This window comes from Chelonia mydas, chromosome 13, assembly GCF_015237465.2.
Source record: "Chelonia mydas isolate rCheMyd1 chromosome 13, rCheMyd1.pri.v2, whole genome shotgun sequence".
NCBI lineage: Eukaryota > Metazoa > Chordata > Testudines > Cheloniidae > Chelonia > Chelonia mydas.
In genome coordinates this window covers 20,093,785-20,115,045 of record NC_051253.2, presented here as the reverse complement: position 1 = coordinate 20,115,045, position 21,261 = coordinate 20,093,785, and the positions used below count along the sequence as shown (strand labels likewise).

General features: G+C 48.7%; 1 protein-coding gene across 4 annotated transcripts; it reads right to left on the bottom strand.

The window, feature by feature from the left end:
- Positions 1–439: 439 nt before the first annotated feature.
- LOC114021190 lies at positions 440–16,897 on the bottom strand. Of its 4 annotated transcripts, none has more exons than XR_003565842.3 (4): positions 15,717–16,897; positions 14,491–14,602; positions 7,977–8,101; positions 440–3,339 (listed from the first exon to the last, which is right to left on the bottom strand). XR_003565842.3 is itself a non-coding variant. In XM_037915639.2 (4 exons), exons 1-4 carry the CDS (start codon positions 16,293–16,295, stop codon positions 3,085–3,087), a joined length of 663 nt encoding a protein of 220 aa, XP_037771567.1. In that variant the 5' UTR covers positions 16,296–16,897; the 3' UTR covers positions 440–3,084. The 4 variants fall into 4 exon arrangements, 1 of the variants encoding a protein (XP_037771567.1); XM_037915639.2 differs by having other exon boundaries at positions 16,125–16,897; XR_006285417.1 differs by lacking the exon at positions 440–3,339 and having other exon boundaries at positions 6,935–8,101; positions 15,717–15,782; positions 16,125–16,897.
- Positions 16,898–21,261: the final 4,364 nt, after the last annotated feature.

Genomic DNA, 21,261 nt, shown 5'->3' with positions numbered 1-21,261 from the left:
GCAGCGTAACACACACAAATAACCACAAGTCTTCTGAGTTATTATTACTTCAGTTAGTATTTTGGGGGGACCCTTTGTGCTGGGTGCTGCACAGACGTCATTAATATTATGCTGTGCTAGAAGATTTGTTTATGCAGTGATCTTCTCTTGCAGGGAAACCTGAAACCTATCTTGCCTTCATCTTTAAATGCGCTATGTATAATCCCCCAGATCGCTGCCACTCTGACCGTCAGCATCCAGGATTGAAGAAGCGCTGTGAGACTTTCTGTGGGAGGAAATGTGCTTACTCCACGGCAGCGGTTCTTAACCTGGGGTGCACGCACCCTCTGGGGGTGCAAGATGCCCTTTCTGGGGGTGCAAGACATGCCAGATTTTTTTAGAAGGTAAATCACCAAAAACACAAATTAAGCACAGGCATGTAAGTACAACTACTTTGTTTCATCAGACCTATGTATTTATTAACATTATACATTTTTTAAGGATTACTGTAATATACAAACAAAAAATATATCTAGGTTTAAAGAACTGACCTATTTCAACAATTTTTGATAAGGGGTGCGAGAACATATTTTGAGAACTAAAGGGGTGCAGGCTGCAGTAAAGGTTAAGAACCGGTGCTCTAGGGGATATGAAGGTGCCAACCTAATATACTAGTTAGATTTCCTTTCTCGGGGCTCTGTGCTGAGATCACTCCCTGCTCCCGCTGAGCTTCAGGGGGATATGGGAAAGGGCATTTCAAGCCCTGGCTTCCAGCAGAGATCACTCCACTGATCACACCTGACCTCCAGAGGCCTCAAAATTTTTACCAGGGATGGGGCTGGGTACGTGGCACCTTTCCAGTCTCTCCAGAATTCCTTATGCTGGGATACTGGGGACAGTCTTGTGTTGCACCTCAAACGTCCCCATTCACACTGTCCCCAGCACAGGGAGCAGCTCCGGGCTGAGATGGATCCAGCCCAGGGTCCCTGGGCACAGCCTGGGAAAGAGGGCATGTAACAGCATCAGTGGCAAGAGATGGGGAAAGGAAAATACTCCTTTCTATTAAGTAAACTCTATGGTGCCACAAGATAAAAGTTGGATCCACTTGGGAAATGGGCAGAGGAGATCCCATTTGCGAAGTTGCACTGGGAAATCCACAGGATGCTGCATCTACTGTGACCAGAGAAGGAGGGGAGGATTGGGTTTTCAGTCAAATGGCCATTCAGTCTTTAGATACAGCATGATCAGAAGGGGCTAGAAGGGAGGCACCAATAACTTGGAGAATTTAGTCTGCAGACCAAGTTACCTCAGGATTAAGTGCCATTCCCAGGGCAGGAAGTTTGAGCCCTCTTCCCCCTTCTTGGGGTAACTGGTCTTTGGGGATGCTCCACTCCCACTTGGGTTTCACTGATTTGGCAGGTGGAAATCTCCCACTCTGTATCCCAGCCTAGGACAGACATGGCAGCTTCTGGGCTGGGGTGTGTTCCTGGACATTGGGGCTTTACCAGGGGCTGGGTTTTTACAGGTTTCCTCTTGGGCCTCTGAACACTTTCCCTTTTTTCAGTAACTTCCTGCTCTCTAGATGGGCCGAGAGTGTCCCCAGGAGCAGCCCAGAGGCAGATTAAGGTTTCCCGGGACCCTGGGCCAGAGCAAGTGGGGGCCCCTCCCCACCCCTTCCACCTGTGGCCCCGCCCACAGCCCCATCCCTTTCTACCCCTTCCCTGGACCCTGCCTATTCCACCCAGGGTCCCCCCGACTCCACATCCCCCACTGGAGCCCCACAAACCCTTTTGCTCCTTTCTGCAGACTGGAGAAGCTCTGTCCCCATGCCACAGCCCCGGGGCGCAGCAGGGAGTGAGAGCTTCCTCCAGTCCCAGGGCCACAGCAAGGGTTGGGGTGCTAGGGCTTCTCCCACCTCGCCTGTCCAGCGCTGCTGCTGGGGAGAGGGGTCAGGATGCGGGGACTTCCCCCGCCCAACCTGCCTGGTGGCCAGGGCTCTGGGCTTCCGCTGTCCAGTGGTGGATTTTTTCCAAGGCCCCACAGCAGGTCCAACCCCCCCTGGCCTGTGATGATTAGCTTATACACTGCAGTCTGCCCCAGTATGTGGGGGCTCAGTGCTGACTGGCAGTAGCCAAGGCGAGGTGGGGACAGTGGGTGGGGGTTCCCCTGGGAGGCCCAGAGACTGCTGGGGCACTGCCAGGGGGCAGCACCCCAGGGAAAGGGGCACCAGGGTCCGGAAGGGACACGGGGGCCAGCGGCAGCGAGACACCGGCTTGCGGAGGGTGCTCCGGAGGCTGGAAGAGCTAATTCCCTGAGATACCAGCAGGAGGCGCCGCAGGGGTGAGTCTCGCACCATGACACACACCCATCCCTCATCAGGGGAAAAGCTCTGTAGGTCAGATCCTGCCTGGGTAGTACAGAGGGAGTGGGGAGGCCTCACCTTTTAATGCTGCTGAGCAGTATGATTCACAATCCCTTTCTTATGACTCTCCCTGCCTGGGAATAGGATTCGGGGAAATTAATGGGTGGGGTTGGGAATCTCTTCATTCTCTAACCCTCCCTGTAGTGGGGCTTGGCTGGCAACCCACACATTGTAGCAATAAAAGCAGGGGTGGCCCGGAGCTACATGCGGCTCTTCAGAAGTTAATATGTGGCTCCTTGTATAGGCACCGACTCTGGGGCTGGAGCTACAGGTGCCAACTTTCCAATGTGCTGGGGGGTGCTCACTGCTCAACCCCTGGCTCTGCCACAGGCCCTGCCCCTGCTCCACCCCTTCTCGCACCCTCCCCTGAGCCTGCTGTGCCCTCACTCCTCCCCCCTACCCCCAGAGCCTCCTGCACGCCACAAAACAGCTAATCAGGAGGTGCAGGGAGGGAGGGGGAGGTGCTGATCGGCGGGGCTGCTGGTGGGTGGGAGGCGCTGGGAGCAGGTTGGGGGAGCTGACGGGGGGGCTGCTGACATATTACTGTGGCTCTTTGGCAGTGTACATTGGTAAATTCTGGCTCCTTCTCAGGCTCAGGTTGGCCACCCCCTAAAATAAAGACACTTGTTCATGCAGCAGCTATGTCCTTAGATATTCAGGTGACTAGAAAGCTGGCAATTGCTTCACATCCCTGCTTCTCTCTTGCCTTTTGCTGCTGACAGTGAATGCTGATATATCTTACTGTTGTATCGGCCCCCAGTAAAGCCTGAGCAATGGTTACATGTCAGTGGAGAGGAGGCTCTGGGGGTCTTTGAATTCTTCCATTTGAGAAGCCGCATTGAAGTGTGTGAAGAATCCTCCCCAGGCGAGAGCTGGTTGTTGGTGCTGGACTGGGAGCCAGAGGGCAGCAGAGCCTTGGCCTGCAGCACTGATTCTTTCTAAGGAAGCAAAAGAAACAGATTCTCTACACTGCTATTAGATGAGGCCTGGGATGGTTGCCCCAATGTCTAGGTGAGTGATTGTTTGGCCCCAGTAATAAATCTAGCTGGTCACAATAGCCCATTTCAATCCAGTGCTGTGATGCACACAGTTTGCCTGACAGAGATGGTATCCTGGGGTGGGCGGAGCCCGTGGAGGGGACATCCCATCCAGCTGAAAGGCAAACTGATAAAAGGAAATACTTTTGCATACAATATAGAAGCAAGGTACCACTGAGGCTAAGAGCTTAGCAGGACTCAAAAAATGACTGGACGACATTTATCTAGGTGCTCAGAGCATCCACAGATACATTAGGGTAAAATCTACAGAAGAGGTAAAGACAGGTTTCAGAGTAGCAGCCGTGTTAGTCTGTATCCACAAAAAGAAAAAGAGGACTTGTGGCACCTTAGAGACTAACAAATTTATCTGAGCATAAGCTTTCGTGAACTACAGCTCACTTCATCGGATGCATGCTCTCTCTCATGCTCCAGGACAAATAACAAAGCTGTAACTGCCTAAGGTTAGGAAGAAACGTCCCTTATGGGCGGGTTATTCCTGAGGGCTAGTCTGCACTGGCAACGCTTTAACGTGGCTTGTGTGGTCACGGCAGAGCGCTGGGAGAAACCACCTCCAGGAGGGGTGCAGCTCCCAGCGCTGGGGCACTGTCTACACTGGGGCTTTATAGCGCTGAAACGTGCTGTGCTCAGCGGGGTGTTTTTTTCACACCCCTGAGCGAGAAAGTTGTAGCACTGTAAATTGCCAGTGTAGACAAGCCCTTAGTTACCTACGCTTGTTGAAAACGAGAAGACAGTTCAGAAAAGAACCACAAGATTTATTCAAAAGGATGGAAAAAATGCCCTTTAGTGAGAGACTGAAGGAGCTCAATCAAGAGGTAATTTGATAACAGTCTATTCAAACCTTCACAGGGAGAAAATCCTGGGTACTAAGGGATCTTTAATCCAGCGGAGAAAGGCAGCCCAAGAGTCAATGGCCTGAAGCTGAACGCAGCCAAACCAAATTAGAAATTAGGCTGTTTTTTGTTTTAAATCCGTGACGGTGATTAATCATGGGAACAAAATATGAAGGGAAGTGGTGGATTCTCCATCTCTTGAGCTATTCAGATCAAGACTGGAGGCCTTTCTAGAAGAGATGCTTTAGCCAACCACAAGTGACTGGGCTGAGTACAGGAGTAACTGGGTGAAATTCTCTAGCCTGGCTTATACAGGAGGACAAACTAGATGTTGTAATGGTCCCTTCTGACCTTGGAATCTACAGGCTCTCACACACCTCCTTCTGGAGTAACTGAACTGGATGTTCCCCAGGTCTGATCCAGCAGGACAATTCCTATGATGGTTGAGAGTAGCTGGGTATGATTTGCATACAGCTGATATACTGTTCATAGATCACAGAATTCTCTTCTCTCTCAGGAGTAGCTATTAAACTGGCATTTCCATGCTGCTGGTTAATTTGATAGCATTGCAATTATGCTTTGTTAACAAGATTAAATGACTAAGAAGTTTGATTAAGCCAGAATTCCAGGCCTGGGATGCATCTTTGCTGATAACGCTTTGTGTCACGAGACAATCCAAAATTAATGTTAACATGCTAAGCCAAGCATTTTATTTGCGTCACAGGAGATAAGCTTATGTCAGCGCTGCAGCTAGACTTCCCTCTGGTAAACAGGCACCCCAGGCTGAAAATTGCTGCCCGAGGTCTTGGAATACAGAGACTCAAGGGAGCAGGTCTTCAACTGGTGTAAATCAGTTCAAATTGGCTTTAAGGGAGCTATGCTGATTCAGTCTGGAGTTTTGTTGATTTACACCTGTTGAAGAACTGGCCCAAGGTCCTCAGATGAGACATCAGGTCTCTGAATGTTTCCAGGCACAGGGACACATGATCTTGGGCCATGCGGGGGTTTTCAGCCATGGAACAGCTTCCTTTTAAACAATGCTCTATCTCAGGATATGGGGACTGATCTGAACTGCTGGGCAGCTTTCAGCATGGATGGCCCTACCGCCTCAATTGTCCACTCACCTTCTAGCCGGTGGGTGTGGCCAGTTTAAATGTAGTCACTTCTGGAAGTGGGAAGACACAAAGTGATTCGCAGGGCAGCATCAATGGCCAGCCCTGTGATATTGGTACCGAAAGCACTACCCCTTCCAGAACAGGAGAGAGGCCCATTCGTGAGATAGTGTGAGGGGGGAGTTTGCACGGCCTATGCAACAAAGGCCTTTGGTTTCCTGGGTTCTCAATCCAGGCCCTTTCACCCCCAGGGCATTTCCTTGAGAAGAACCCAAAAAGTTCTACAACTGCCCGATCAAACCAAGCTCTCCAGAACAGGAAGCTACAACTGATTTCCAACCAACTGTCTCTGCTGCTCAGGCCCATTGTGATTTTGTGTGTGAACTGTTATCATCTAATGATCCTAACCTGCCCAGGTTAGCCACTGGGCTCAACTGATCTGCCTGAGTTAGCCACTGGGGCCAGCTAAAGTGTATTGACGGTGCAATGCCTCCATCTCTTCAGGGAGCTTGGCATGTTTAAAACTCTGCATGGAACTCTAACATGCCGAAGAGGGAATAATCCAGCATTGGCAGTTACTGGATTTGAGTCTTTTTCATCTCTATTTTCTATGATCCTCTGAGGCATGATTTGGAAATAGCCCTGATATTTGGCCTGGGAGCCATTTCTGATTCCTGATATTTTCCCTACATTTCCTGTCCCCTCTCTCTGATCTGCCATTTCTGGTTTCTTATCATTTTAATGAGAGTTCTGGAAATGGAATTGCTTGAGGTAATTCTGAGACCATTTACAATCATAGCTGTCTTAACAAATCCCACTGCTTCACCTCCCTGGAAGCAGCTTCCTTCCTCTGTCCTCTACCTTTTCAACAGCATCCTGTTATCTCACTGGGTCTGATAGTACCATTAGCCAATGGGGAGCCAGCACAGGGCGAGGCAGTTCCTTAACAGCTGTTTATGCTCATTTGCACCACCACCTGCAGCTAAAGCTCTCTCTGGCCTTTGCATCTGGTGGGCCAGAACTGGAGAATCCACTGAAATGAACACACGGAAGATAATCATACTAGTAAGTGACATTTCAATAGCACTGTTCAACCCAAAGGTCCCCGGATCACCAAGGCTCAGAGTAAGGAGAGAATTCCGCCAGCCCCCGCTTCCAAACACACGTCAGGAATACAGCAGAAAATAAGTCTGGTGGCATCATTAAGACTCAAAGGGCCTGTCTACACAGCAAAAAAAGAGCCGGGGACAGCGAGTCTCAGAGTCCAGGTCAACTGATTTGGGCTTAACGGGGCTAAAAATAGCACCATAGACTTTTGTGCTCAGGCTGAAGCCTGGGCTCTGAGACCCAGCGAGGCAGGGAGGATCTTGGCCTCCCTGGCCCCTACACTGCTATTTTTAGACCCACAGCGCAAGCCTGAGTCATTGAGTCCAGGCTCAGACTCTGTCACAGGATTGTTGGGTTTTTGCTGTGTAGAAGTACCGTGACAAGCCTTCTTCAAACACACATGATGCAGCTCCAGGGCCACAGGAATCCAGATCATAAGGATATTATTTATAAAGCCCCTGCCTGGGAGCTACACAAACAATTCAAAACATCCAGACCAAAGAGATGCAAACATCCGTTAACCCTTCACGACATATAATAACTCGCCACATAGCCAGATATAAACAGTGGTGTGGGAGAGGGATGGAGAGTCTGGGACTTGAATATGTCTCAGACGCCTCATCACCTTTCCATTCATCGTGGCTCGGTGAAGATAAAGTTTGTCTGCACGTCAGCCGCCATCACTGTGGGTTGGCTCCTCTTTGTTCTGATGACAATGTGGAACCTTGAAATACATGAATCTATGGACACCATAGGATCCTGTCACAATGAACATTATTTATAGTATTCCACAGGCACCATCTCCTCCTCCTCCTCCAAACACAGAGCCCCGCAGCAGGCCACATTGGCAAGAGGCCAGGAGCTTGAGGGACACAATGGATTGGAACAGAATGGAGCCGACATCACCCCATCTATATTCTTACGGAAGAGCAGAGACTATAACCCAGATTCTCAAATGCATTTAGGTGCCTGACTCTCATTGGGAGAGAGGCACCTAAAGATCTCTGAGGCTCTGTGGCTACTGGTCCCAGGCAATGGCTACCTGGGTTGCTCAGATCAAATGGGAGGCTTGTATGCTGCCATCTGAAGTTTCAGCACAGATTATAAGAGGTAAGAATGGCCACTGTGCTGGCCTCTAAAGGTGAGCCAGGGGAGTCTCACTAGACCCAAGGAGTTTGGAAGACAATCACTAACGTGACATGGCCCTCCAGCTAAGCCTCAAATCCTACCGTTCACAATGTCACCATTGCCTGGTGGGCCAGGATGAGCTTGGGGGAGAAAAAGGACACCAAAGAGAATGTAGGAGTAGTGGTATGTCAGCATTTAGCTTTTCATCATGATTGTCATCATTTACACCCAAAGCCCTTAGTCTGATTCCCCCCATAAATTCTCTTACCTCTTAGGCAAGTCCACCGTTTCATACGGAAGCAGACCCCAGTCTATGCCCAACCGTCTCCACACTCAGTACCTTTTTAACAAGGTGATCACCTCTCTCCTGCCTCTTTCTGGAGCTGATTTTCCCCCATGGCACATCATCAGCATTCCAGTTTTCTTGGGTGTTGTGTTGTCTTGGTTCCTTAGCCGTCTCTCTTTCTGCAATGAAGTGGACCGGGTTTATATATTCCCCAAGTCTCTCCCACTCCCAGAAGCCTCTGAGAGGATTGGTTAATTGTAGTTAACTGCTTGGGGTTTTTTACTCTCCTGCCATGTGACAGTTCACTATCTCACAAAAGGATAATAGAAGGCATGATGATAAGATATATAAGCTATTGAAACAGCGAGTTAGACCAGCAGTAAATCTGGGAGCTGTCCCATCTCCCCTAGCGTTTCACTATTACAAGGCCAGGTACTTGGAGGCAGATGGAGAGGTGAAACATGTAGCTTAAGGTTGCAACCCAGACCCACATGTGTGTGTTTAGAGTGCAATCTGCAGTAAAAGGTATATGTTCAGATCAAAGCCTAATCTGTGGCAGCATCAGCCAGGCCTTTGGGAGAGGCTGCCAGGTTCCTTTGTTGCTGAGTGTACTATCTCCAGAGTGAGCTGGGTTTGTGATGTAAAATGGCAGCTTGCTTCAAGAAATGAAAATGAAGGAATATATTTTTACAAGGATCAAACATCCCAAAGACAGGATCAGGGCTAATTTGAACTGAAGGAGATATTGGAGTTGGAATAATGGGCCACAAAAACTTTGTTCCTCAATCATTGTCTTGACAGCCGTGCGTGCCGTGTATTGATAAATCAGGGAGATGCAGAGAGAACCAAACTCCGGCTAATTAAACAGACAGCGGCTGAGTAGAACAGCTTGCAACAAGGTATCACCTTCAGCGGGTTCCCTGGCATTTCTAGCCAACAGGAAAACAGCAGCTCAGGTAGCTTCAGATACCATGGTGATGGGCATGGGATAGATAGATCTGTTTAACCCACATGCATATATTTTTAGAACTCATTAACCCTTCATTTGCTGGATATAAAACACTGTGAGAAAAGCACACAGCTAACAGTAGTCATACCAGAATGAGTTCCCCTTTCCCTGACTCCTGTGTGCGACTGCACAAGTGCATAGAGACTAAGGGCCAGGTTCACCCGTCCACTCCATCAGCTTTGTGCCATTCCAGATGTGCAGTCTGAGTCAGCCCTGTGGGTGTGTGAGACCTGGAATGGCCTTGACGGGTGCATGGTGAGAAAGCACGGGTTCAAATAAAGCTTCCTGTTTCGAGCTGGCTGAACAAACCTTCGGAGCTGGAGAAACAGGAAAAGGCAAACATTGTGGTGGAAAAGTAAACCACTTTTCGTTCTCACTTTGAACTGTTGGTAAAAGTGAGGAACAGCTTTTGTTCTTCCCCCACTCCAAGACTGGCAAAGTAACACCTGTTAGCTGGCTTCATGCCCACGAAGGCCCGTGCATGCCGCAGGGGAACAGCTGGTCGCTGCCTGGAGTGTGTACTGTAAAGACCTTGCTAAATGCAGTGTATTTTATGTGTGGCTTGTTCCTCACAATGCACCATAGCTGTCTCCTCTAGCTCAGCCTCTTCCAAGTCAGCATGAGTGGCTCCTTGTTGTTATGCATTCCTGGGGTCTTTTAAAGGTAACTGTGCAATCTGCTAGTGTGGAGATGAAGCACTGTCGCTTAACCGGAGACCAATGCACATGCTGAGAATGGAAATTGAAAAAGCTTCAAATCCAGCTCTCGAGACGCATTACTCAGCCACTGCCGCTAGTCATCCTCCTTCATATTTCATTATTTTAATGACCACATAAACCCCTTTGGAACAGCAGCTTTGATAATGCACACATAATTGCCTTGGTGGAGCAGAGATCCTGAATTGTTTCAGCAGATGGGGAGACACAAAAGCAGAAGGGCTGGATCCTCTGTTAGGTTCTCAGGAAATTTAACACCAAACTCTTGGGGAGTAGCTGCTCTTGTATGTGGCTGCAGAGATGGCAGGACATTCTCCAAGTTGAGAGGCAGGGTTCTGGCTTGCAGGGAGCTGAGGGCTGCCATCAGCACTGGGCAGTGGTTGCTGTTGTGTTAAAGTTCTGTAATGTTTAACTAAAAATGATCTGAGGGTTAAATAAAGCTCTCTGTGGGCTAAAAAGAACAACATGCCTGAGTGTCAGAAACTCTCCTGTAAAATGGGGGTGCTGATAATCACCCTCTACTGGGCACGCTCTCAAGATGAAGCTGTTCATGTCTGTAATGTATTTTCCCGGGGCGAAGTGCTCTTTCAGTGCTGAGCGTTATTACCAACCTCATGTGTCACAGGTGGACACAAAAGCCTGCACTCAGGGCTTTGCTGGGAAGGAGGACCCATCCTTATCCGTTCTGTATTCGTTTCTCATTTCCTGGCATCCCAACTTTCCCTGTGATCTGCAGTGGGTTGGTTTAGTCTTTTTTTAATTACTATTATTTTGCAAAAGTTTTTCAGATTCCTTTTTCACAGACCTGAGGCCATGCAGGAATCTGGCGCCTTTGGGACCTTCTGGGCAGCACTAGATCCAAGCTGTCTCCCAGTTCTCCATCCTTCGGCTGCCCCCTGTTAATCTCTGATGCCATTAGCAGGTAAGAAGGCAAAGAAAATGAAAGGGCTGCAGCCGCAGGTTGACCCTGTGACCCCATCCTACTTCCCCAGCTTGACCGATCTACAACAAGAGGGAAAAGGACCAGTTTCCTGCAGCTGATCTGCTCTGCTCTGCTCTCTCTCTATCTCACATCTCTTCCTTTCCTTTAGCAACATGCAAAAAGGGGAACAAGTCACTTTATTATCAAACCACAAGAAATGCATCAAAGGGACAGCAAAGATTTGGCTTCATGCCACAAAAGTAAGGGGATGCCGGGAGAGGCTGCACCCTACGGCCTAGCTCTCTGATAGGGCTGGTCAAAAACTTTCTGTCAAAACTGTTTTTCAACAGGAAATTGGGTTTTCAACTCAGTGACATTTGTCATGAGAAGTGTCTGCTTTCCATGCGACTGCCACGATGCACCACAAGGGTAGGCCATGGTGCATCATGGAAGATGTAGTCTGATCTATAGAGGCGAATGGGAGCAGGAGGCACCTGAACTACAACTCCCAGGAGGCACTGCAGCAGCATTTCAGAATGGAAATATTCTCAATTTTGATATTTTGATGAAGCTCAAAACTGTCCATGGAGAAAATCCCTATCGTCTAACCAGCTCTACTCATTGCTATCTAGACACTGTTGGAGGCTGACATATCCTTACTCAACACCCAGGGGCGGCTCTACCGACTTTGCCGCCCCAAGCAGCCGCCGCCGAAATGCCGCCGCTGCAAGAGCGGCGGAGCTGTCGCTGAATTGCCGCCGCGCCTGGAAGAGCGGTGGAGCTGCCACCCAAAAGCCGCAGCAGCGGGAAGAGCGGCAGAGCTGCCGCCGAATTGCCGTCGCGGGACACGGACGGCCGCCCCATTCTGAATGCCGCCCCAAGCACCTGCTTGCAAGGCTGGTGCCTGGAGCCGGCCCTGTCAACACCAGACACGTCTGGGGCAGTTATGGACTGGGTCTCTGCGAGCTTAATTCTGAGTTTCCCTGGCCTTGGGAGTTGATCTCTGACCCAGGCAGTAGTGACATCACATGTAGCCTGTTGCTTTCAGTGGAGCAACACTGATTTACATCAGTGAAGGTATTTTGCATGGAGAATTGGGCATGCTGTCTCCTAACACTGGCTTCAGGGTTGTCATCACAGCTGCTAAGAATTGTGGGGTTTTTTTTCTTTCATTGCTGGGATCTCAGCTTATGAGGCCCCCCCGAGCTATGAGGGAGCTGGTGCTATGTATAGGTAGGACTCTCCATTCCAACAGCTCACACCATCAACACTAGGATGCTGCCCTAGTCTACAGAATTTCCTAAGCCCTCTCAGGACCTGCCAGCACACACTGGAGAGAGCGTTCCTAGGACATCAGCCCAATGTGCATATGACTTGCAGACCACCTGCCAATGGTTTGTCTGACATGTGGTTATATGTAATGATCAATATTTCTGACACTATCAGTTATCAATTTGCTGGCAATGGAGGCAGTATTGGAATGTTTGCTATGGTCTACACAGGAATAAAATAACATGCAAAAATCATTAGCTCATTTTCTATACATGTGTACATTCAGCAAGACAGATGCACAAGCAGCAGCTATTGTCTGCAGACAATAAGCTTTATGGTTTACTTCTAATGTATAGAACAAAGCCTGATAGATACCCATCTATGCGGAGGAGCAGAAATAACAATAGTAATAATAACAGAGATCAGTATAGTACCTTTCTCCCTGGAGAGTCCCAGTGCATTTTACAGGCTGTCTATATACAAAGTGGCAATTCTTCAACCAAAAAACTTCAAAAACAGACTCCAACGAGAGACTGCTGAATTGGAATTAATTTGCAAACTGGATACAATTAATTTAGGCTTGAATAAAGACTGGGAGTGGATGTGTTATTACACAAAGTAAAACTATTTCCCCATGTTTATTTCTCCCTCCTACTGTTCCTCACACATTCTTGTCAACTGCTGGAAATGGCCCACCTTGATTATCACTACAAAAGGTTCCCTGTCCCCCCTACCCCCCCGCCCTCCTGCTGGTAATAGCTCACCTTTCCTGTTCACTCTTGTTACAGTCTGTATGGTAACACCCATTGTTTCATGTTCTCTGTGTATATAAAATCTCTCCACTATATTTTCCACTGTATGCATCCGATGAAGTGAGCTGTAGCTCACGAAAGCTTGTGCTCTAATAAATTTGTTAGTCTCTAAAGTGCCACAAGTGCTCCTTTTCTTTTAACTGCGATCTCTGTTCCTTTACTGGGTTCCTGCAGGTAGGTTGGTTGGAAGATGCTCTGTTCTATGTTGTACTTGTGGCCCAAGAATTCTGAATGCAGCGGATCCTGCACACAGACAATACAATGCACAATGGCTTGCTGGGGGTCAATTCATGTCTTCTTTGCTCTAGTAATCTGCTGCTATTTATCTCCCACGCAAAGCTCGGCCAAGTCTCAGATGCACAGCATGATGCGTCACCTCAGTCTAGCACAGAACAGGTTCCAAGTCTCGAGCTAACAGCATACAGTGGCGTTGCAGAGAGCCAAGAAACGTTTGAGTTATGTGTTTCTAAGCTGAGATTCTTGGCTCTTTACCCCAATTAAATCTACAAAGATCTCCCCGGGATCTCTGTCATCCAGCTTTCCACAGAAGCTGGAACCACAGCACCCATCTGCTGCAGAAGATTTTGGGTTCTATAAAGCGATGAAGAACAATATGTTTGTGCCTTGCAAAGGGCACTGATGGCATCCAGCTAGCCAGGGACCGTTCATCCCACGCCCATTGTGCTCTTCCAAATTGAAAGTCCAGTGGAGCTGCCAGGGCAGAGTGGGAGTCTTGTGCTCTCTCCCTGCTCGGCTGCTTTTGTGGAGGTTATCACGTCACAGCCCGTCTCGCACCTTGCTCCCTCATCCTCTAGACAGGTTGGTGAAATAATCCATCATGTCCAAGTCTCATGTGCAAGGAATCTTTTCCCCACTGGGTTCATGTGGACGTGGTGCTGACCAAAAGCTCGGGATCTGGAGATCTCAGTGGCTGTGATCAGCCACGTCAACCAACTGGTGACCTGCTGCTACAATTGAGCAGCCACATGGATTTCTTACTGGGGAGGTAGCTGGCTTACCTCCTGAGAGTGTGGTTAGGCAACAAAGCCAGGGACCCAGGCTAGGAGCGGCAACAGCTGAAGAAGGGGGAATTTGAAGCACTGCTGCACTATCCTCAGACCCTCCTCTTCTTCCCCCTGTACAGGAGTGTCCCCCAACCCATTCCCTTACCTCCACAGCCAGCCAAAAGATGCTGAGGAGAAGACATTGTTCCTGCTAGGCTGAAAGAGGCTACATGACTTCACCCCTTGTCCCTATAATTACACCCTTGCCAGCAAGGTCTGGCCAGTGGTGTTTTCTCCCAATTCCTTCATTCAGTTTCCTTCCTTTGCTAGAAGCAGCTGGGATTTTATTATCTCATATTTACTGCAAGCCAAGCATAACAGCTCTTAACTTAGTCCTGAAGAGGTGGAAAGGCACAACAAAGAAAACAATCAGTGCCCTGTAACAACTGGATACAGAAATAGCACTTGAGAGTCAAATAAGCACAACATGATCTATTGCACCCGCCCTGACATGTGGCGGGCCCTCAGCCAGTGGGGCCAATGGAGCTGGTCCATTTTGTCACTGGCTGTAGGGTTTTTTTGTTTGTTTTTTTGGGTTTTTTTTGCAAGGAGCATTGATAAGGGAGCTCAGGCCGGGCATTTGTTGAAGGTAACTCTGGCTCAGCCGAGCTCTATCTAAACACTTCACAAGCACTTATATTTTTAATATAGTAAAGTTAAAATGGCAAAGACTTGCACAGACACGTGTGTCCAGGACTGAATACAAATTAGTACATTCAATTAGTCCAGAGGTCTGCACTAGTTTCACAAGTGACCCTAACTCTCAGCCTTACCTTCCTTGTGTTCTTCTCTCCTCCTCCTTTTGTATCCTGCACTCAGGCTGTCAGTGACTTGGGCAGGCAGAACGCATGTGCTTCGTAAAGTACCAGGCACATCTAGGGGGCTCTGCAAGTAACAAAAAATGACAATGATGATATCTACACAAGCACAGCAGGAGTCACACCACACGACAAGGGAGAAGACTCTTGGGGCCTAATCCTGGCTCTGCCACTAAATGCTGTGTTTTCTTGAGCAAGTCAAGCATAGCTCTGTGCCTCAGCCCCACCCTATAAAAGGGGGAGAGGAGGCCACCACATGGGTGTGTGACGTTTGATGTGGCAACCCCCTATATGCACAAGCACTGCGACCTCACCCCTGCATGCAAACAACCACACACAAAACAAACCAATATGCACACGTACCAGCCACCTGTATGCACACACACTGAACACATACCTATCTGCACAGGGGCTGTACTGGACCACTCACCTACACACAACACAAACCACTAAGCTCAGGCACCTTGGACCCTGCACATCCACACAGCTATGCATATATGACAGAAGCTATCTGCACTGGGATACAGGCAAATGCACATCTGACATATACACAGGGGCATCATGTATCATAAACAAGCTGTCACACTAGGGCAAGTCACTTTTTGGAAACACAGAGGGGTTTTGTAGCAAAGACAGCATGGAAGAGCCCAGAGTCCTCCAGTCATCAAAGATTGTTTTCAATTCAGGATGTGTAGTTTCCTTCCAAATGTGGCCTCACACCTCCCCAAGTGCCAGTCCTGTCTTGTCTGACCTCTTTGTGCCGACATGTCACTGACAGTTATATAGGTTAATAACATGCCATGTGACTGCAAGAAACAGGAAACTGTGACGCTGTGTCAATATTTAGCTTTTTCACATTATCCTTATTAAAGAGCTATCCGTGAGTCCCTTGGACAGTACATGCCTACTGTTCTCTATTTCCCTCCTGTACTGTATGCTCCCAGTTCACATGGGATAAGCATCCATTCATTATTTCTGGAGTTCATTGGTTGCAAACAACATGTCCCAAGATGCTATTCCCAACCACTGGATGTCAGAAAAAATTAGATTAATTAAGGCTCCGTGAATTATTCATGACACTGGATTTAACATGAATCGGGGAGAAATGAGCAAAAGTTTACTGCGCTACAGATGATAACATTATATTCCCAGAGAGACAAAGAGATGTGGCTCATACTTACTGGGAAAGATCAGAGACATGGTGTCAAGCAGAGAAATACCCAGGTCCCAATGTGATCAGAGCCTGGCTGTTGAGATATGAAATGCAAGCAGTCATCCATCACCCAAATATCTTCCTGCAGCGGGAGTTCCTGTGTCTTGCTTTTATTAATAAGGCCTGGGCAGCTGGCTCTGTGATAATGAACATCTTCCGAGATGCACTACTCCTTTTTGTATTGTTTCTCGTCTCCAAAAGCTCACTGGATCAATGCACTACAGCTTGGTATTAAAGTCACTAATTATCAGTCTTATGAACTATGACTAAAAAAATGCTTCACTGAAGTGTTTTTATTGGACGCATCTACAGTGTGTGGGGAAAACTGGGCATCTGCCCAGCAATGACTACAATACACACAATGCATCAGACTTACTGTAAAACCGGGGATGATTTCGTAGGCAGTAGACACTTCTTCAGTTGTTCCAAAGTCCAGGTCAGAAATATGGAAGGGATCTAACCAGGACGACACACTTGTTACTTCTCTGTGACAGTGGTTTGGAAAGTTATTGACTAAACATTTTTTTGCTGAAAAGTCCCATCGCATCAAAAGCAAAACATTGTGAAAACGTATCAATTACTATGCAAGTTTTGACAGGATAGTTTCTCAGGTCCAGGGTAGACTCTCGGGGAGGGGGAAGTGGAAGAGCTACAGAGAGAGAACAAAAACCTGGCTGTTCTGATCCAAAACCAGACGTTTCGACACTTTCATTTTGCAAAAACTTTTGAAAGTTCTTGTTTTTGTTGCAATGTGGAATGAAAAAAGAAAAAGTTGTCATGAAGTGGAATTGTCATTTTTCCAAACAGCTCTGTTCTCCACGCTTGAGTCCCTGTAAAAAGCCAGCCCTTAACCCCCATTGTGAAGCAAAGCCACTTTAGCTCCCTGCCTGACAACTGCCCCAAAATAAGGGCATCGTAGAATAAGGGTAGCACAGAAACAGTGTAGTAGGCTCTATGCTCCACCTCCAACCCAGTATAGGCAGCATGACTGGGGGTAGGGGGCAGGGACAGGGTCCAGCAGCGCTCCAGTGATCCCTCACTGCTGTGACATCCCTGTGGATGCTGGGGGCAAATGAGGACAGACAGGATGGTTCTGTCACACAGAGCTGGGTCTAATTTCTGCTCCCTGTCTTTTCTTTATGTCAGCTCCAGCACTCTGTACACTACTCCTCTGCTGGTTAAAATTCAAAGCCTCATAAAATACAGCTGACAAATAACCAAGCCATTTGGACAGCGGGGGAAGTTCTATATTTGACGTAGCACGTTCCAGATTTAGAAAGGAGCCCGTCAGTGAGCTCCATTCAGCGTGAGGGACAAAAGCTGTTAAACAACCTTGCTCCAAACTGTCTTGGTTCTGTAGCCCTCCACCGTACAGGGGAGCGAGCCAGAGAGACCTGAATGCTTGGAGCGCTCATCTTCTTGGCCAGCTCATTCATTTCACAGATTGGTCTACAAATGCCAACCCAGTGACTCAACAGTCTATTATAGGGTCAACATGCTTTTCTCATTTACCCACACCATCCATTTCTTAGCAGGCATCTTTTGCAAAGGCTTCCTGTCAGAAGCCCTCAAGCAATCTCACTTCACGGACAGGAAGTGGGTCAGAGTTCCAGAGCCAGACATTAGCCAAACCTACTCTGGGCTCACAACTGGCCGGGGCTGTACTTCTCCCTGTGGATCTGGCTGTGGAGTCTTGCTCAAGTCCCACTGTCATCTCAGACAATGAGAGCTGGGTTGAAGGATGAATTTATTGTAGTCAGCACAAAGTGAGCAACTGGGGGGCAGGTGTTTGTGATCTAAGGTGTGGGTCACATTGGGGATCAAGGGCAGCTCTAGTTATAGGGAGGGCCTGAAACAGGGGAATATTGTGGTTATTGCTATTAATGTGTACAGATTTGGATTTTCAAAGGAGCCTAAAGGAGTTAGGTGCCCATCTTTGGTTGAACTTCAGTGTGATCTGGGTGCCTAACTCCGTTAGGGGCCTTTGAAAATCTCAGCTCTATGGCATAGTAAGAGCATAACGGGTAAAAGACATCCAGCCAATAAGAGGGCCATGCCCCAAAGAGCTCCAACTTTGCAGGGCAAGACGAACACCGTGAGAGTGGGGAGGGATGCTTCACAGGTGGGCCATCAGGTGGTTTTGGAAGGAGAAGAAGGAGGTTGGTTTGTCAGTGTGATTGAGAAACTGTTCCAAGTGCAAGGGGTGGAATGAAAGCAGGTGCAGCTGGCATGGAAAAAACAGGAAGGGGCTGAGAGAGCTGCATAGTGGGAGTTGCGATAGTCCGGATCTAACAGGCCCTGATGTTGATTTTCTGTTGTGCTTTTTCTCGTGGGAAACAAGTGAACTGAGAAAGATTCCAGGATAGACTGGAACTGACATTTGGTTTAAATTTGGCAATAGTTAAAGAGCAGAGCTGGGTTTCAGCACACAGAGAAAACCTGGAATAATCGCCATTGAAATGTCAACCCCAGGGCAAAGTAATCTTAGCTGCCTTCCCTATACACCGCCGCTCAACAGGGATGTACCATGGGGCAGCCCTGGCCAGCCACCATGCACTGTGGGGTAACGCTGCAAAGCCCAGGGGGCCACACTGTGTGGCTACCACCACATCGCCTGAGCTGTACTGTGGGACTGAGCTTCGGCAGCTCTGCTTTTCTCCTGCTGCTTGTGTCCAACTCCCAGCACCACCTCCCTGTCTCCTCCCATTGGGTTGTATTCCCCTCCTCAGCTGCCAAAATCTGCAGCTCTCTCCCCACCAACCCCTTCCAGGGACAAGTCCCCCACCACCCCTGCCTGAATCCCCCAGAGCCTCTTGCAGTCTCCAGGAGAAGCCCCCTGAAAGTGGTCTGAAAGAAGGGAGGTGGGGGGGGGGGTCTATCATCACATGGAAGCAGCAGCTTTGGTAAGACAATGCTTAAAGAGCCAGCTCAATATTTATGTCATTGACTTTTTGGCTGGGCCTGTGACCCCTTGAAGCCCTGCCCCCATACACCCTTTTAAGCACTGCCTGATCTCTCCCCCAACTACCAAACCCTAAAACAGCATTTCTCAAATGCGGCCATAGTGGCTGCATTTGGCTGCGAGGGGCTTTCCTTGCGGCCACAGCTCCCTGGGCTGTGTGTGTGTGTGTGTGTGGAGGGGGGGGGAGTAACAGCGCCTCCCTCTCCCTGTTGCTCCTGGATTCACCACCTTGGCGTTGGTTGCTGGGGCCGCCAGCAGGGGTTGGGCCCTGTCCCCCCTGAAGACACCAGGGGCACAACGCTGGAGGAGCAGGCAGCCAGTGAGTTCCCCACCTTCCCAAGGGCGATGGGACTCAGGCTTTGGGGTTCAGCCCTGGGGTGGCAGGGTCCCAGGCTCAGGCTACACGGTGGCAGGCCCCAGGCTCCAGCAGTGGGGCTTCAGGCTCTAGCCCCACACTGCCTCCCCAAGCCCCTCATCCAGGGCTTAATTTGTCCTCAGGCTTGGCCGGGCTGCGTACGTCTACTGTGAGAAGTGATACTTGTATGTGAGAAGTGATACTTGTATGTTTGTTAATGTCACTTTTCACAGAAGACTTAGTAGCTAGCAGTAAATAAATTACAATGATTTGGAACGTGTCTATGTGTACATTTATTTGTTTTTCCTGAAGCTAATTAAGTATTTTAGGGAAAAGTGTGAGAGCAGCCACCAGCAAGAGTTGGTGGCCACACCCTGAGGCCACCAAAAAATCTGTCCTGAGAACCCCTGCCCTAAAGCATGTGCCCATGGCAAGTGCTCTCCCACAACTCCCTTGCCCCAGACCTATCAAACAGCCCCCTAGAAACCAGTCTCCTAGGTACAAGGCTTTGCTCTGTGTGAGGTCTGAGTGATGACCAGACACAAGGAAGGCATCTGGGGCCTGAGACAACTCCCCTGGCAACTGATCAGCCTTCAGAAACACACCAGATGCTGTCTGCAAGTACCTGCAGCCTGCTGATAGGCATTTGCAAGATCTCTTCCAGGTAGTTCCCAGCCAGAAGGCTTTTGCTGCTGGGCGACGGCAGGACTGTGTGTGGACACAGATGTTCTCCCACATGTGCGCCGCATTTCCACTTTGCCGGCATCAGAGCTCGTATGTGAGGCCTGTCCATGCTCCATGTGACAGAGCAAACCTGTCTTTGCCTTTGTCCCCGCTGGGTCCATCTTGCTGCTCACAGCAGGGGCCTCCTAGCTGTCAGAGGCTCTGCCAAACTGACTCAACTGGGCTTCAGCAAGTTCCCTATTTCCTGCTCAGGTCCTAGTTGGGGAAGTTCTGCAAGTAGGAAGGTAAAACTGACAAGTGATGGGGTTCAAAGCCAATTTCCAGCAGCAGGAGGAGATTATCCTAGCTCTGACACCTAGCAGGGAAGTCAATGCCTCCCTCTGCCTCCCTGGAGGAGTCTCCCTCCGCTGCTGTAACACAAATGCCATAAAGCCATGTCCCTGCTGGCACACGGGTCCTTTTATGAAAAAAGAACAGGAGGCCTTGTGGCACCTTCAAAAAGTCCTCCTGTTCTTTTTGCGAACACAGACTAACACGGCTGCTGCTCTGAAACGGGTCCTTTTACGGAGCTCTCACCAAACCTTGCTTGGGATTTGTAAACATGAAGAGAGAACTGATCTGTCAGCAGACAAACTAAGATTAGTAAGAGCATGGCCCTTGCCCAGGGCAGTTAACAGCTGACAATCTCACACTGCAGACTGAACCACCAGCACATGGGGAACATCATTGCTAGCCCTCCATTCACCCCCTGCATCCTGCAGCTGCTCTGCTGCTTCCTGATGCAGTTTTGCTTATGCACCCTAACCCAGTAGCCCCTGACCCTCCTCAGCCCTGGGATTCATATTGATGATACAGTTACCTGTGGTGCTGGACCCAAGGCTTTGCAGAGAGTTGGGAGGTGATGCTGAGTCCTCCTTATCAAGCTGCCCTGCAGTGGCTCAAGAGCATAAGTACCAACCTCAGGGCAGACTGTTAAGAGGCAAGGTACAAATCCCAAATTGGCTGTGAGTTTTATATTTATTTCACCAACCAATTTTCAAGTGGAAACTCCCCAGGCCCTATAACAGCCTTAATATGGAGTCACTGACAATCCCCTTGGGTACTTCCATTCTATCTTGCCACCCAGGTAAACTTACCTTTGTGATAGGTGGTTCTTTATACTAAGAATCACAGCAATATCCCAGTCCCAAAGGACCAGTCACTTACCCTCAGTCAATTGTATCCTAGATCCCGCACCAAAGATAATGCTTGTAGCCAATCCTATAATAAAATGTACACATATTCCTTAAATAGGAAAAGGAAATAAGAGAGTTATTTATAAAGTTAAAGCACAAATGATACACAGATACACAAATGAGTTACAATCTTAAGTTTAACAAATTTATTTGAGCATAAGCTTTTGTGAGCTACTCGAATAAATTTGTTAGTCTCTAAGGTGCCACAAATACTCCTTTTCTTTTTGCAGATACAGACTAACACGGCTGCTACTCTGAAACCAATCTGAAATTTCAA

Excerpts from the sequence above, each read along its gene's own strand:
- LOC114021190 (XM_037915639.2), bottom strand. The coding sequence starts at position 16,295 with ATGCGATGGGACTTTTCAGCAAAAAAATGTTTAGTCAATAACTTTCCA. Across the intron at positions 8,102-14,490 it reads GAGAGAAGAACACAAGGAAG|AAAGAGAGACGGCTAAGGAA; the intron begins GTAAGGCTGAGA and ends ACTTCATTGCAG. Across the intron at positions 3,340-7,976 it reads GTGATCACCTTGTTAAAAAG|AAAGAATCAGTGCTGCAGGC; the intron begins GTACTGAGTGTG and ends TTGCTTCCTTAG.